The 19,406-nt window shown below is 29.2% G+C and overlaps 1 protein-coding gene across 1 annotated transcript in view; it reads left to right on the top strand.

Moving 5' to 3' along the window:
* Window positions 1–17,900, top strand: part of LOC125065209 — a 33,781-nt gene extending 15,881 nt beyond the window's left edge. The window contains exon 2 of the mRNA XM_047672711.1: window positions 17,337–17,900. Within this exon, the coding sequence (XP_047528667.1) occupies window positions 17,337–17,422 (86 nt within the window). The 3' untranslated portion in view covers window positions 17,423–17,900. The remainder of the gene's footprint in view (window positions 1–17,336) is intronic.
* Window positions 17,901–19,406: the final 1,506 nt, after the last annotated feature.

The following is a 19,406-nucleotide window of genomic DNA, read 5'->3' as shown; positions in this document are numbered from 1 at the left end:
TCAATACAAACGTATTATATAGACCCTTATACTATATGTGCGGACTCGGGACGGGTAGCGTATATAATATACACTAGTATAATATTTACAATGAGTAAATCTAGCCTACTGAGATGGTCAGAGAGTACGGTCTATATTAATGTGATAACTGCTATTTGAACGGAGACAAATGTCCATCTATTTTTGTAACTTCTTAACGTCGATAAATATTTTAATTTTATTTTGTTCTTCTTATTGCAGCATTAATGATAGTTTGTTCATTCCTATAAAGGACAAGAAACAGTTAAATTCTATAAAGGAATGTTTTTAGTCGTCGTTTTACTCGCATTGTCGCCCTCTCAATTATTATTATTATTTATTGATTAGAACCAAAATCAAAATAATATACGTGCATATATCATAACTTATGAATAATATTATAATTTGTACGTACTTATTCTATGAGTACAAGCGCCTGAACTAGGCCGAGCCTATCTCAGACGCTGGTCTCTTCCTATGAAGTTATACAATTTTACAAAGATAAAAATTCAATGTGTATATTAAGTTTCTCATACAAATACATTTCGTATAAGGAACTTAACGAAATCAACTCTAATTCATTGGTAATAACAATAGTAATACCTATTATTGTCAGTATTCCTCACACCCCAATGCGCTGACAATAGACATTAAGATGTTAATGTTATATCTCTTGTGACTGTAATTGCTCCGACTGACTCACATCCAAACAAAAACAAAGAAATATAAACTACTGCTCTTTAGCGGTATTACAATTGATAGTTGGTGGTGCCAAGGTGGACTTGTACAAAACAGTACCACCATTTAATGTATTGCTCGTCGATACTTTATGGTTAGTTTTGTGTTATTTTAAGGTTATTATTAATAAATGTATATCTCGGACGAACAGCGACACAATTGTATATTTACATTACGTATTTTATAGCACTTAGCCAAACGCCTTGTACTATTTTCGTGCAAATAATCACATCAACGTTAAGACGTTGGCAGACTTTTGCTCATAATTTCTATTTTTAAATCAGTGTATGGTAAATTGTTTTCAAATAATACCTCCGATGTTCTAAAAGTAAAAAGGTTCAGCTTTTGTTATTTTATATCCTTAAAATATACATAAAAAATCTTTCTAATGTTATTTATGTTAAGAGTAAAAATTGCTTAATTTGTTCAATATTCAAATTCGTTATTTAACTGATTATCGAAATAATAATTACACGTAATAAAATGCAAAACCTACAATTGTTCACAAAAAGGGTTCTTTAGTAAGCAAATAATTATTTTTAAGGAGCATTTATTATTTTTGTCGCCTTCGAATTTTCCATTTTAAAACGTTTGAAATCTAGAACGTCTATGTCGACAATACGAGTACGTACAAGTTAAAAGTAAAGAATTGTATATTTTCGAAGTTTCGGAAAAAACTATTTCTTATAAACATAATTACATTACGTATTTTATAGACATAGATAACTACATAATTAGAATTGTATTATAATCTACCGACATATGAGTATCTATCGTTTTTCTAATCGAGTTTATAAGCGAGTTTATTTCATGACGAGCGATGGTTATAAATGATTTGTGCGTTTGTACAGATGGCTACTACATATTAGTAACCCACCCAGTAACGCGCAATCTCCAGCAATAGGTATATATAAATAGCAGTGCAATGTTCATGTATTCAGTTCGTACAGAACTAACAGTCGGCTCTAAAAATTGTTTTATCTTTGTTAAACGAAATACTTTTCAGTGTTGGCATTGCTGCCGGTTTAACATCCTTCATTATTAATCAGTTTTTATCATCATGATGTTGTTTAAGTTTCTATAAGTATTTTTGCTTCCAAATAGCCCTAAAACTACCTTTAAAGTCAAAAATCCTACCGCCTCAATGTACTCTACATTCTTTTTAAGTATTTTTTGACTGAACTATAAATCAGAAGCCTATTGCATTAAAATTAAAGTACCCACTACTTCATTTACGTTTACTCAAAAGATATTTTAGGAATTTCGAAAAATATGTCAAGTATTTTTTATTTCATTTCATTGTAAACTGGAAGTCACTCATCTACATTTGCGTCAATGTGATGAAACTTCTTTTAACTGAATTTTCTCATATCAAATAGTATACATTAGTTCAGATAGAATTGGAGTTTGTCGAAAACAATTGACTTCAATTTTGTTAACGTTTTTCATTTATTTCTTATACATCCATAGCGCCGCTCTCTAACCGGCCAGTAACTTTTTTCAAAAGAAATTCTTTGTTAATTCGTAACAATTCAGTAAAATTCCATCAAGAATCCTGTTTATTTTTCGCACATCCATGGCTGGTGCTTTTCAAAATGTAGCGACCTATAATCACTGGGGCAAAAATCATAGACATTATAATTATATATAAGATTTGTCACCGGCTACCATTGTTATAGTTGTGCGGATGACTCATGACATGAGGTGAAGTTTTTTAACTATAACAAGAGTGTTATAGTTAAAAAGTGTGTGTTAAAAACTTTTTAACGTTTGTCTCAATCTCACTCACCCTTTGTAGCAACAGTCACACACATACAGGAAACATTGATGTTTGGCGATAAAATTTGTTGAGTGGTTGTAGCAGGCTTCCACTGATTCCTACCAATAAAACTTATAAATGGTTTTTGAGTTGCACAATCTATCATTGTCAATGGGACTTTTTTTGCGTTATATTTACTATTGAATTTAAGATTTTCTTATGATATAGGCAGACGGTCTAGAAAATAGGCCACCTGATGGTAAGTGATCACTACTATCCAAAGACAATGGCTCTGTACGAAATATTAACCACTCCTCACATCACCAATATGCCACCAACCGTGGGAACTAATATGTTATTTCCTTCTGCCAGTAGTTACACTGGATCACCCTTCAAATCGGAACACAACAATACTACTGCTGCTTGGCGGTAGAATATTTATTTTATCTTAAATGTATATTTATTAAATAACCTCAGAATATTTCGATCGTCTTCAATCTTATATCGTAAACCTTAAATTCATATGAAAATAAAACACCGACAATTGATAAAAAGCTTTCCGTATGTCTTACTACTCGTGTGTTGTTTGTACATTCGTATTCCTATAATGACATAAGGAGATGAAACGTAAGCTATTTTTATTCGTATCCACGAAAACAATATCGTATTGAACTTACATAAAATACTGTGTTTGAATAGATGAAAATGTTTACGACTTATTTGTTTAATATAAAACGAACCGGATTTGACTACTAATGCAGTAACGAAGAACATGTATAATTATTGGTGTTCTTTGTTTAATTACAAACACCTATTCTAAGTAAATACTTATAACAATAATAGCGACCCGCTCGGTTTCGCACGGGAGAAATGTTGATACTAAATATAACATAGAATATCTACATAGAACGTTGGCCTGGCCTATACAACGTTCGCAGGTTTTTTGTCATTAGACAATACAAACCGCTATGTCCCTGCATTTTAAATCTGTAATGTCTACGAAAATATTCATTTAAATTACATCCAATGTAATGGACCAAACTGATCTATATTAAATGCACAATCTATTTAAGATATTATTAATACTGGATTAATGCTGTATTGCTTAAAATCGGTTCGTAAATAAGCCATTATTTCTTGTAAAAAGTAAAGGATAAATAATGGTTATTGTGGGTTATCCCTAAGAGATAGACATATGCCATCGGACAATATTGTAGTATATTATTTAATCTACCTTGTTCAGGGTTCAGCCAGCGTTTGTAATGTAATCGCAAAAAAAAATGTTTATTAATTACATCACATTAGAAACCACAAAAATCATCATGTCGAACTGATAACCTCCTTTATTTGAAGTCGGTTAAAAAATAATAAAGTCGCAATATGTTCAAGAAATGCCACAAATTCGGTCAAATATAGTGTGTGTATGAATTATTCACATTCTCAACATTCAAAATTTATCCGTGACCAACTCGTGGCCCCTCTGTTTGCCCTTATATTTTCTTATCTAATTGTATATATATATATTATTTAAATATGTGATATATAATTTGAACCATCAATACAAAAACACATTTTTTTAAAAGGTTATATTGCATTTTTACTCTCGCAATCATTTTATGTATAAATGTAATTTGTAATGGTGTGTAAAAGGTAATGTGTTTAAACTCGTAAATTAATCCCGTCATTCGAGCGCGGATCGCGTTCGTGTGTCGAGATCGAGAGTATAATTGATTTATCGCCTAATGCTAAAGAGATTAATTACTTCTCACAGAACATGCGTGTTATATGGCTGAGCTGATATGTTTTGTCATCTATTAGAAATATCTAAATAATCTATTTGATTTGCCTATAATTGAATCGAATTCAATATTTGATCAACACGACGTTGACAACACGTTTCGTAATTATCTTCGAAAATACATTATTATTATTTTATGTTCTATACTACAACACTTTACTGTTCTAGATTTTATTGTAACTGACTAGTATTTATCGCGGCTTTCATACTTTTTTATGGGATGCAAATACATGTTCCTCTTCGGTCCATAAACTCAACAAAAAGTCACACGATCCGATAGTCCGTTAGCGTTTGCGTGAAAGAAGGATAAACCAACAAATACACTTTCACATATAATATTAGTAACACCACACGATACATAATACGTTATAAAGTTGACAATAAAATTACTTCTATAGACAACCTATATCTACCTCTACTAGCCTCAATAAATTGATTACATATATATATATATATATATATACTCGAAATCGAAATTAGCTTATATTAGGTGGTCCAACTAACCCATAAACCTCAGTTACCTATGGTACTTTTCGAGCAAGTACGCTGTGGCAGACGGTCGTTAACCCAAACTAAAAGCTTTTTAATTATCCTTATCTGTCTTTCTATTGTTCGCCTTGAAAGGGTTGAACGGATTTTAATACGACTTCCATAGATTAAAAAACCTCTTAACTCGCAATCCCTTTCATTTTTATAAAGTTCAAAACAAATATTCATCCAGCGCTTTGGGAAAATGACAATGACAATGTCGATCTAGTATTCGTATGTGTACGACAATGGTAGTGCCGATATTTTTGGATGTTCGGTACGATTGGACTAATATGTAATTGTTTTCTTTTTATCAGGTAATATTTAACCTTTATATTTAAAGTTAAGTTATTTATAATAAATTAAACACGATAACATCCCACTTCTTGGCAAACATCTTATCAACTCTTGAGGAGACGGTTATTAGAATTTCTACACCGCTTAGTACTGATTAGGTAAGTTCTGTTTATCTTTTTTTTGCCATTACTTAAACGGGACTTACGTTATACAACCTTGTCACACTGAAATTGAAACAATATTATGAAGACACTGCTCACTGACATGAGGTCAAGTAATTTATCGAATTTTGTTTCGCCCGTTCGCTGTTGATTCTGAGCGGACGTTCTAATAAAAACATGACGAACTAATTATTCTATGACGTCCTGTTCGAGGACCGTTGTCAAAGGGTGAGTGAGTGAGTAATCAAAGGTTGTAAATATATTCATGGAAAAGCTATCAGCAACATGAACGCAGTTTTTTCTCACAATCGAGCATCATCATATTCATCAGATCATCACGTGGAAAACCAAGATGGCGATCGTAATAATATACTATTATTTTTACTGGGAAAGTTTTATGGGAGTGACATAGTGTAATCTCTAACGGCTATTTAAAAAAAGAAAATAGCGTCCGGGACAGTCCTTTAATAAAACTTTCTCAGTGCAACAAAGTGCCAACTTGCGTCTACAAAGGGAAACGATGAATTAGTAAAATTACGTTACGAATTACTACTTCACTCAATACTCTAGAAATCTACAAAAAATGGTTCACTTTCATCAAGGTCATTACTGAAATAGATTCGATGTAGAGTTAATAATTCTATTTTTATATTTTAAAAAGTTTAACGATGACACATAAATCCCAAATTTTTCGTTTATCAACACTACAAAAAATAAAATGAAAATAAAAACAACTCAAACAATAATTTATCATTTAAAACTTAAATAAATTATTTTATGCTATTATAATGACTATTCATTAGTTTTCTTTTTATCTGACGGAAATGGTTCAGTCAGATTAAAACAGAATAAATTAAAAACGCTAGCTTAGATCGGAACATTGAAAGAAGATAAGTAAAGTTTAAATGTAAAAAAAATATAATGTTCGAAATATTTATATTTCAACTTTTTTTATATCGTATATAAGAATAATAATTATCACAAACAAAGTATATTTAGTATGCATTGCATTAAAAAAAAAATGTTCGGCGCGGTATTAAGAAATTGTTACAAAAGTTGAGAGATTTTCAGAACGCATTTTTATTTTAACTTCATGAAATCTCTGTTCTTGCAAATCGTTACAGTCGTAGAACAAAGGTATGGTCTGAAAATATTTTAAATTGTTTTTGTTCTTTAAGAGAAAGAGCCAGCTCAGTAGTTAGAACATGATTATCTTAACTGAAGATTCATATCCGGGCAAGCATCAAAGATTTTGAATGTACTTCATTTGTGCTTATAATTCATGTCATGCTCGCCGTTGACACCCATACGCCTATCGACTGTATATCAACCCGCATTGGATCAGCGTGGTGGAATAAGTTTCAAACCTTTTTCTCAAGAGGCTTTGCCCAGCAGTGGGATATTTACAGGTTGTAAAGTAAAGTAGATTTAATAGAAATAAATAATTAGTTTTTTAACAACCGAAAACACCTTTTATGATACCTATTAATATATTCATACAGGTTATTATAGATATTTCTTATGATATATAGGTTATTATATTTATTATAACAAGATTTTAAATTAAGAACAATATAACCATATTGTTCCAATTACAAATCCCAGTTCTTCATTGATCTAAAAGTATGATTATGACGCAATATAGAAAGATCTATTGAAGTTTTAAAATAGGTCAAAACTATTTACACTACCATATATTTTGTTCATGCAACATGTCTACGTATGACTCACTAGACTATCTTGCGATACAAACATATAATATTGTGGAAGAAACATACATATATAGTAATTACATATTTGTACATCTAGTAAACAAAATGTTATAAAATTAGTCTGTACAAAGTTGATGTCATTTTTTTTTTTGTAAATGGAATACTGTGCATAAGTAAATAAATTTCATCAATTTTGACTTATGTTTGACATAAAATTATTTCATTAGTTAATATAATTATTATAATTTGATTTATTTTGATAAAAGTAATGCATGATAACTAAACTCATGAAAGCGAATTTATAGATTTAATTATATCTTAATAGATATCTTGTCAGAAAATTCATAGACAATTTATTTAGTTTATGATGTAGATAATTATCACGGACTAGTAACTAAAACATATACTGAATTTATTATATTTAGAGAATATATTCAGTTTCCTTCGTCGAATTTTTAATTCTATAAACGATACTGTGATTGAATTTCAGAAAATTGATTTTAAAATACTTAAAGTCTTGAAACAATCGGAAGGAACGACAAAAACAAGTTAAGAAGTTTGAAAACTTGTCCTTCAACTTTTCCAGCAAAATTTGAAGCACAGTTACAATCCTCTTTTCTTTTCAATTATACTTAATTAAATTTAATTATATTTCTTGCTAATTATAATATAAAATTGCTTTTTTCATAATTTTTATAATAATAAATAAAATCGTTATTTTTAATTCAATACAAAGATTAATTGCTATTGTATTTCACGAGTCAATAAATTTGAAAATGAAATATTTGAAGGTAAAATACAATAGCTTAAAAACTTAATGGTAACAATAAACGTTTATGTTTCAGTATTAAAAGTATACAACGTAATTCTTTCATTTCTCTACCTATGTATGTGTTCATACATGAAGCATACAAACTTAGTGACGCAACTGCTTCCACATGTATTCCACTTTATATTACATTCTCCAAGCTGAGCTTTGAATGAAGTGAGGAGAGTTCTCTAGTGGCGAGCTATTTATATGCTGATAGCTCGTATAATGCGCGGAAAATCAGAAACAAATGAAAACGTGCATTCAAATGGAAGCTGTGAAGTTAAATTCATACGACTTTTGCTGTCAAAACTTGTAGTGAACCTAAATTCGTTCATTCGAACTGGGATTTAGTTACTTGATGTTATATAACAACATTTTATAACGGGTGCTGTATAGAATAAAACAAAATCAAAATATTCTTTATATAAGTAATCTTTATAAAATATTCAATATTCTTTATAAAAGTAAAAAAATTAATAATCATCTTACCAAATTATATTTATTGGAAAATACTACACGTTCAAAATGTAGATTATACCTACCGAAAATAATCACCACAAGACAAGAAACTTTGCCCCTTACATTTTCATTGCTTAATTTGTTTTTTAACTAAGTACAATAAAATGTAAAAAATAATACACAAAAATCAACAAATATTAACTCGACACTTTTTAAACATTCATACTATTTTAATATACAAATTTATATAATATTTAATGAGGGAATATTATTACAGTTGGATTCAATTACTATTCGCGTGAAGGATTTATTGACTTTGCAGAATCGGAATCTAGATGTTACAAGTTAATCTTTACTTCTCTTGTTTACACAATGTTTGTCGCTGATTCTATCAAAATAATCAGTGGGATTTAATATATACAAAATGTTCCATTGGCATATATATTTATATTGTGCCGCAACTGTTAATTCCTACTTTGTATATAATATTCTGAAGCAGTTAACAACTCTAAGCTTATAAAAAACCTGGACGTCTCTATTTTGTAGTAAAAAAAAAGGTTGCAATATCAGTATGTTATCCCAAAGTTATATGCCGCAAGACATCATTATAAAAATAATCAAAATAATATATTAATCGAAATTAGAATTCCAGTGAATCGTCGAATCGAATTTACGAAAATCGTGAATACTTAACCATTACTGTAATTTGTCGAATATAAAAAAATCCAAAAAAAATTGCTATTTTATGTTAAGGAAGTTAATTACTCCACTTATTAATATTTATTGCTTAAAACTAATTTATTTGTTGAAATCAATCCTAACCGCTGAGTTGATATATTAGTTTACATAACATAACATTAACTGCCTGTAAATTTGTAAAACATTGCTGGGCTAAGGAGACGGTTTCTCCCTTTAAGGAGAAGGTCTGAAGCATATTCCACCACGCTGCTCCAATGCGAGTTGGTGGAATACACATGTGGCAGAATTTCGTTGAAATTAGACACATGCAGGTTCCATCACGATCTTTTCTTTCACCGCCGAGCACGACATGAATTATAAACACAACTTAAGCACATAAAAATTCAGTGGTGCTTGCTTGGGTTTGAGCCAGCCAGCATCGCTTAAGATGCATGCGTTCTAACCACTGGGCCATCTCGCCTCGATATATTAGTTTGAAAATCATAAATTCGTTTTCTGTCTACTCTAAAAAGCAATGAAGTATCGTCGGAAAATATTAAAATACCTGAAATAACTTAAAATGACAGATTATCAAATAATTTTTAAATTCATGTCAATTTGTAAAACATGAACATAATGACAAACATATCAATAAGCTAAATATTTTGTCAATATAACAGTTTTTTTTTAATTATACAAAAATAAATTAACTATGGAACTATTTCACCTAAATTGTTCTTTTCCAAAATTACATAGTATCGTATATTATCTATTTTTTTTAATAAAACAGTCACTTCAACGGGCGTAGTCAACTGTAAGCACATTAATTAAAAAAAAATCTTCATTCTAATTAAAAAAAAAATGTATACCTTAGTACTGTTAACCATTTTAATTGACTGTGGTACAGTAAATAAGAAATGGATAAAGTTTGGATATACTTTTTATATTAATTCATTATCATTTAATAAAACCGATGTTACTCAAATAATTCTTTCTATATCTATATTGATATTAGATCTATATTGATATTAAGAATCGTAGCTTCAGTTTAATGAAATGAAATGTGTGTTCAAATATTCTTGATCTAATTGTATTAAATGTTCAACGAAAACTTTAGTTACGTTTTTATATTTTAACAAAAGACGAATGAAATAAAATTGAGTTATTATTATGGTAATAATTCGAGGCATCAGAATTCGTAATAGTTAATTAGCTATGTTTTAAACCAATGATAACGATATTAGTACTATATCATGACGAGAAAAACTTTAATATCATCATTTGCTTTTAGTATTATAAGGTAAAATCAATTTAATTACGTGAATGTTCTAGCTAATTATCAATAATCCCAATTAAAATAAAATCTGCGAACCAGAGAATACAAAACATCGAAAACACAAGTATTATCTATATTAATAATTTCGTGCAGGTCTACGATACACCCGATCGAAACTTATCCACAATTACAGATCGTTTAAAAACTAATGATTTTTGGTCGATAACATTTATCCTCGAAATTCTTATAATCGATATTTAATTCAATGACATGAAGTTCAACGGCAGGCCATGTTTGAAGTTTACGGGTGCATTCAGAAAGGTTGCTCCAAATAATATTTTCGTGCAGGAGTACGGCAGTTAGTATATTTATATTTATGTAGGTTTATTTTATCCGAGCGAAGCCGGGTTTACATCTAGTATAAAATATAATTGTGCTTTATTTATTTATACACATTTGTATAGGTAGATGATGTTTACAATTATTATAAAATGTTATAAATACATAAAGATAAACATTTTAACTATAGTCAAGAAATTTTTAAAGTATGCCTACTAGGTATGAAAATTAATGTCAAGTGTACTTTGTATATTTGACGATTAAACGTTGAGAATGGGATCATAACATAATAATTTTGCGGTAAGCTACGTTTGCGGTGTAGTTTGAAGGTTACATAATAATTATTTATATGAAAATGAGGATTTATTTCAAATATTTAGTAATATGACGGATTGCAACTTGAAATTTATTATCATGAGCGCCATAACATGCAATAAGTATGTTATATCTTAATATAATTAAATTAATAGATTAAATTAATTAAAATAAGATTTAGCAAAATACTAATAATTTTACAAGAGATTTAAAAGAGATTAGGCTTTAAATTATTTGTTTACAAGAACAGAAAATGGTAGGACTAAAAGCAATGTAAGATTTACAAACAGAAGCTAATTTTATGAATTTCATTTATCAAAAAATAACTCAAATTTTATAAAATCTTTAATTATCCGGATAAGAGATTCTTAAGCAAGCTTAATTCAATATCTGAAGTTTCCACTTGACATGGATTAAAAATATTATATTCTTTAAAGTGCTTTAACATAGTCTCTTCAGATAGCTTTTAAAGCGCTTATTCAATATATGCCTCAAATAAATAAATAATTGTGTATTATAAAAACAGTGGTCGTGTAATAAAAAAATGTTGAACACCAGTCTTACAATATTTTCATTCATAAAACACGTTAATTTTACAAAAACTACCAAGAGTGTTAGAAATACTGACAATATGAACCTTTTCATTTCGTATTTTAGTTTAATAATGAAGTCACACATCTTGGTTGAACAATAAGATCAAAACTTCATTTCAAAGTTTTTACTTAAGTCACTAACCATGTTATTTCCCGGGAGATATTTCACGATGTGGTCGTTTCTATATTAAATATGCTGTGAAAAAATAAATTAAACGAAAAGTTCATCATGCTGAAAGATTTCAACTCATATTTCGTTAATTTGAACATTTAACTATGCTTACTTTTGGTAAAAAGTAAAATTTAGTATTTATACTTTATTACTTTCATATAGTAAGTAAGTATATAATATAAAAAATAAAATAGATATCTGAGGTTACCCTACTTATACATCACTTATACATTAAATAAATATACCATAATTTTTTTCTAGCATAAACAAAGCCATATATATATACTTAAATCGTTTCAACGACATACAAAAAAAATTGTAATTCCGAGCATTTTCTAAGAGCGCGCTTAACAAAGTTATCTCTAGTTAATTTAACGACCCCCGCTACATCAAAACGTCTCTTGCTTTTTCTTTAGCTGCATTTACCGTACCGATATACATCACATAATATAAAACTTAGTTCTTTAACGATCAACGAAACCAGTTTTATGATGAGATTGAATAAAAATTCCGTCATCGTTTTCTGTAGAAAAGATAAAATATTTTTAGCTCGCCCACTTATTTTTTGGAAACTATTTGTATCATCTCCCTGCCTAGTTATAAGCAAATCGTTTAGAAGTTGGTTTGATTTCACAGATTGAGTAAGGATTCATATATAATTTGCTTTATTACGTTACCTATTGATAAACAAAGGCTTCACTAAGCTTTCCTACTCCCAAACAGCAATATTTTGTTGCTTCTTGGGCCGATGTCAAGGCTGACAAAGGTAAGCCAATGTAACATTCACAGGCTTCAGGAATATAATATAATAATATTAAGTCTCATAATGCAAAGCCCCTGAAACTGCTAGGGCTTACCGAAATCTATTTAAATTTCCTATGTTTAAGAATATAATCAGCAGACGTTAAAAAATATAAGAAGAACGTTTAGTGATTTTCGGTGAAAAGGAAAAATATTTTTTATTCATTCTTGTGCCATAGTATAATAAATTATGAAGAAGGTGACATATGTTTAGCTTAATTAATAAACATAACTGTCCTTTATTTGCAAAGAACATTCAGCCTTAGTCCATTTAATTGTATTTGTTTAGGACAATTAAATACGCTTTGTACCACTTCAAATACCGTTAAGAATAGCGCTCTTGGTGTCCAACTTAATTATGTTGACGTAATCGTGAGCGACAATTATATTATTTAAAATACGTTTGGTATCTGTCATCTGAAGCTGATGGGTATTTCCAGAAGGTATCGTATGTGAATTTAAACTACAGGCAATAGCGAAGGCTCCAGCTGGGAATAATTATTTTTAGGAAAGTATGAGTTTTTAACCAATTCCTTGATATTTCTTTATTAAAACTAAACTCATTCGAAGATACCTTATTATAAAATTGCCTTCTACCACGGTCCGGGCAAAGACTAATTGAAAAAGATTGGCGCTTGCTTTGTTGCAAGTTAAGATTTAATATAGATGTAACTCTGTTACAACGATATACGAGGTCATTTATCGTGTTTACTTTAAATTAGAAACATTTAACTTCTTACTTTATACTTCTTGCTTTGTAATAATAATATTAGGCAAGTCTTTTGCAACGTATATTTTTACAAGAATGATGTGTACGACATTAATTCATAACTACAGGGAATTTCACTGTACTTCATTTAATTAGCAATTGCTGCTTGAAAAAATGAAAATATATTAAAGGAGCAATCGAGTACAACGAGTACTGTACATACTAAATTGTCAGATTGCTTTCTAATAATTGATATTTGTGTGTACGCAGATGTGTTCGCCAATTATGGAGCGAATTTTATGATTCTCTCTTAAGAGGACTACAAGAGCTAAGTGCCCTTGAGAATCGCACGCACACACTTACAAAATCGACAAAAACGGCAAGCCCGTGTACTAAGGGTTAAGCGAGGTAACGAGATTACGCCCAAATATTCTAATAGATGGCGCCAAACCGAGCGACGTAAGATCAATCATAAATCTCATAAAAAATAGATAGGACAACAGAATTATTTTTATTTCTTTCGATGTTAGTTAACAAATGATTATAAAATAAAACTGATTCAATTAAACTTACAATATCTTTATTTATATTTTGTATACAATAAAATAGACAGTTAGTTTTAACCTTTTTTTTCTATTATTTATATTATTATACCACAATTAGTTCTTATACTAAATATTGAAACATACCAATTTTTAACATTTTATAAAAGTTTAATGATCTATTTATATAATAAAATCGTAAGTGTTCGAAATCTGTAGTGTAGTGACCGTGGGGTAACATATAGCGTAGTATTTGTTCGTTTTATTAATATTGGTTCATAAAGAAAATATATATATTCAATTTAAAAAAAAAAAATCTAAATATTTACTAGAAAAAAATTTTGTCAATTCGATTTGGTTGAATCATTGATGAATGAAAGGTTAATCATAATAGGTTTAATCATAAATCTCATAAAAATAGATAGGATATTAGAATTATTTGTATTGCTTTTGACTGTTATTCGAAAATGATTAAAAAATAAAACTGATTTAATTAAACTTAAAATATTTTTATTTATATTTAGTACTACAAAAAAAAAAACATTTAATGTTAATTTTTTTTTTAATTTTTTTATTTAATTTCACTTGTATGTATTAATGTTATTACATATGTCCTGGAATCTTGGAATAAATATTACACCCACTTTCAGCTGAAAGTTGGCACACATATTTAATCTCGATGACAATGCACGATTCATGAATTGCTGCTATATTCAATCCAATATGGCGGACGTTACAAAAAAATTTAAATTTATGAATTACGTACAAATGACACTTCTAAATATTCTAGTTCTCTGGTTAACACCAATTACATTTTTTTTGTTACGACTTCACTTTTTTTTATTATTATTAAAATTAGTTTATACATAACTTTAATTCTTATTATAAACAATCGATAAAATTAAACTCTTACGCAATATAAATAGCTTCCGTGTTATTGTTTTCGACTTTCTTTATTCTGTAAAAAATAAATATATGTTAGTAATTACATTTTTATTAATTATAAAATTATGTATTTTTAAAATATGTATCTTAATATGTCATAGTAGTTATAATGAAAAAAAAAATGCTTCGAGTTCATGGGTATCGAATGTAGTCACTTGATCCCCATGAAAGTCAATTGATGATTTCCTTCCTTTGACCAAATACTCTATCGTAATTATTAAGAATGGCTCGAAAAATCTGATTATATGCGAACTGATTGCACATTTTTTTTAATAGATGTTTTCAATATTCATAATTTATAAAAAAAAATATGTTTACTAATTAAATACTCTTACCTTTTAATATCGTTCATATGTATATTCGGCGCTTGATTTATATAAACGTTTTTTAGTTTTCCTCACGCGTTTCACTTTATTTCCCATATTTACACAATTAAAATTTATAACAAATAATATAATAAAAAAACAAATGCCTAATTACTACTACACTATTTTAACTTAATATATTTATTTACAAGAAAGAATAAAATTTATTATAAGAAAACATGAAACAATGAATTTACAATTAAAATTACAAAAATATATCTCGTAACGTAATGAATGATGCGGCGAAAAGATCGACACGTCTATATAGCATCAGGCCTCGGCCGGCATTGTCTGTACACGGCGTTTACGCACACATGCATACGCATTTTGTTCGAAAATCAGAATATCGGATTTAAAAAAAATCTATTGATTTTACTAAAAAAGTGACACCCAGGTTAAATAGTATATTGCTTGTAGAATAATCTGTCAAAAAACCAGAATTATGGAACGTATATAAGTATAGTTATTATTGATTAAAAGATCTTTTTAGAGGTAACTTTGTGATTTTTTTCTATCGTACCAAATTAATTACATCATGTTTTCAAAATAACAAATACTTAGCATGTATCCTGAAGATTATCATATATTTTTTTCATTTGGTTTACTGCATTGGATCATATACTATTTTGCATTATAAAACTTGCATTTAGCTCATGTAGTCCCCTTAACTGAATAAACTGTATCTTGAGAATAGACTCATTTAAATATAGAAGTATATAGTATATATATAAAACCTTCGTAATGCGCTAATTGAATGTGGCATCTGTTTATTTTTTCATATTAATTTAAAATGTTATTTGGAAAACATCTAAACAACTAAATTTAATTTAATTTATTATTATGATGGTGCAATGTATCGGTAAACAGTAATATGACCATAACCAGATGATAAAATAATTACAACTTCAATCAAACGCTTTCAGTTTTAAGTGTGCTTTACCGACACTTCATGGTTCCCGGCTATTTCACTAGCTGTAAATTCTCTCCTCACTTTTAATAGTACTTGTTAAAATGTATACCATTTTTAAGAACATTTATTAAGGAAGGAACATTTTCGAAATATGATTCAGATAATAGTTGCTTAACAATGACTTTTATTTTTAATAGCTTCGAAATTTTTTTATTCAAAATCCCTTTTTTTTAATATAATGATATTGCTTGGAAAAAGCGGTAGATAATATTCGGTCTATTTTCGTGACATTTTTTGTCTTTATATTTTAAATGAAATGATCACCTGATATATTGCTAAATCTAATAACTTTTATTTATATATTTTTTTTGAATTTTGCTAGTGACACTTCAGAGCGTCTAGTCGTGTTCTATTTTGTGATTTTCACACATCGTGCACACGATTGCACATGCATAAAAAATAAACTATTCGCTGTTTGAAATAAGGTTTTTATATAAAATGTTAATCAATAAACATCGGTTTTATTTTTTACTTATATTTCATTCATAAAAATACTGATTACTTTTCAATTGGCGCCTAGCGAATAACTGTTGTTATTTAAATGTTTTTTTAGGGGATAAGAAGGCCCTCCAACCCCAAACGAGATATTATGTTTCTTGTGCCTGTAGTCACATAGGCTTGCTCACTCTTCAAAAGGGAATACAACCATACTAAGTATTGCTATTCGATAATGGAGAACACATATAATGACGGGTACAAAACGACCACCAAATTTACCCATCTACCTAAGACTGAGACTACTTCGTATTACTGAACGACAATGAGTTTAAGGAGAAATAATCACTAAAATAATATATTAATATAAAATAAATAACATACGAAAATGAGTTAAATCCTGTTTAACAAGATTAGATGTTTGATTAATAGTTTCATGCAGCTAATTAATCTTACCATAATTGATGTTATAAACACAATACTACTAACAAAGGTTTTATAAAAAATAAAAATATATATAACACTTTCTAATATTAACATTCTTTATTTAAAAAAAATATTTTTATGTAATTATAAAATAAGGTAATATTCAACTGTTTAATATTTGCATGGTTATTTAGAATTGAGAAAATAAATAAGTTATGGAATACTTTAATGTAAATTCTAAATAGTTTCTTTAGAATCAGATTATTTTTTTACATTTAGTCTCTTTTGTCATTAGACAAAAAAATTACCCGCCCTTAAATACCTAAAATAACAAAAATACTGATTAGTGTCTTCTCTCAATACATTATAGTCATAGATTTTGGGAGTCCTTAAATGACCAGAGTAGCCCCTATAGAAGTGTGACCCAGCAAAGTCTGTTATTAAATGCCATTTAATCCTACGATGGTTAAGCTGTACGTTTGTTCACAGTCCGGCAAGAGAACGAGCGGCTGATGCACGACGTCCTTCAGGCGGGAATCGCCAATCGCACCCTGTCGTCGGGGGCATTGCGCTGACGCCGCGCTATTCGCCGCGCCCGCGGCTCGATAACATTAGGCCTGCTGCCGCACCGCCCGAGGAGCCTCCGGACTTCACTCCTAGCGTGGACTTACCTTTCACTCCCCACGACACGCAACCTGTGCCGACAGAGGACACACGCAGCGCGCCGGTGAGCGGAGCCGATGCGGGCCCAGCGTGATTCAGTCGGAATACAATGGTTTCTGTTCTAGGCCTGCTGTTATTGCGCTGGAATTAAAACGAACAGACTGTGTAGCGTTCGTTTGCGGGTTCTATTCGAGAGTTGTGTGGTTTAAAAGTGTAGTTAGATTTTGTGAAATTGTGAATGATAAATACGAAATGTTAATTGTTATAATAAATAATACTATAATATATATTATGAGATTGTATTGAGATAGACAGGCAGTACCTGCTTCCGGTATTTAGATAAGGATATAGATTAAATTATATTAGTCGGTGGTTAAATTATGATCATAACCTTTTCACTGTATGAACTAATGAAACGAAAATTACATTAGGGTATCTAAAATTATTAGTAAATTACGCATCAATCATAATTATAAATAAAGTGCACTATAAATTTGTAAACAATAACAATCGATTTCCCCACAATATAATATATTAAATTATGAAATTACTGCTCTAATACGGGATCAATTAACTCGATAGCTACAAGTGTAATCTAGTCAATTTTTATATTTGCTTTCAACGGTCAATTTATACGAGCTCGATTATTTTAAATATTATGATATCATGGGGTTCGATTAGAGATGATTAGTAACACATTTTACCGATTATGCCATTACAGATATATTCTAATTTTATTTCAGTAATATTATAATTTATAATGTAAATTAACAAAATTAAAGGAAAATAAAGATTATTTTGTTTATTTATTACTAGAAACAATCAGCCTCATTGGTCTTGTGGCTAGCTTGTAATGCTGTAGACGGAGATCCCGGGTTGGGCCAATTAAAAAATATTGGGTTTTTTGTGACCCGTTGTGGACAATTTACCGAGTACAGTACCGAGCTTTGAAAAGCACGTAATGCCAAGGCGTTGGTCCCGCGCTGATAAATAAATAATTCAAAACTAAATAATTCACTATTTTTTGCGCAGTTGGCTAGTTTGGAGACTAGCCGACGTAGCCAATATTTGATCGACAGGTTAATTAATAGCAACAGTCACACTTCTTAATTAGATAGAAATATATTTAGTAAACTTCAAATAATAAGACAATTTAGTTCCTTTTATTTTGTCTGTACGTATATATTCGCCGATCATGAATTGACTTAATAATTCCTTTTTATTGAATAGGCCTATCTCGAAATTCGAGGATTTATCACTTATTTTCTTTAAACCCCTTGTATTATCACCGCAAGCATTCTTGCTTAGATTGCCTACATACATTGGTATTAGATATTGGTAGATTAGGGAATCTGCTACTTATTTACAATTTAATATTGAAATTAAACAATGTCTTTACAAAACTACATTAAATACGTAATCAGCGATTTTTCCAGGCGCTAATCAAGGGAGCATCGTCACTAATAAAAATAAAATACTTTTTTTTAATTTTATTTTTCCAAAATTTTTAAAACATGTAGTTTATTAGTTAGGGTAAAAACCAAAATTTATTTTCAATTTATGTTAGGTTTTCAATTTCATTTAACTCTTATTAATTTATTACTTTTTTTATAGTATTCACTATTTTTTATCGTTATTATATTATAAAATAATAGCTATCTCTATCTTGGACGAGGTGCGTTTAAACAATTTTAATAAAAATAATAATAGTTCGGAATAAAATGTCGGAACATTGATATCGAAAGTTTACAAATTAAATCAAAATGGTTGCATACAGTTCTTTATTCATTTATATTAATAAATAAACAGTCTACAGTTTTGCTTAGCAAAATATCTGAGCACGCATATTTCAAGCTTGTTTATCTTTATTCCTGTAACCATTAGAATAAAATACAT

The sequence above is a fragment of the Vanessa atalanta genome, chromosome 7 (assembly GCF_905147765.1).
Source record: "Vanessa atalanta chromosome 7, ilVanAtal1.2, whole genome shotgun sequence".
NCBI lineage: Eukaryota > Metazoa > Arthropoda > Insecta > Lepidoptera > Nymphalidae > Vanessa > Vanessa atalanta.
This window is presented reverse-complemented; position numbering and strand designations above follow the sequence as displayed.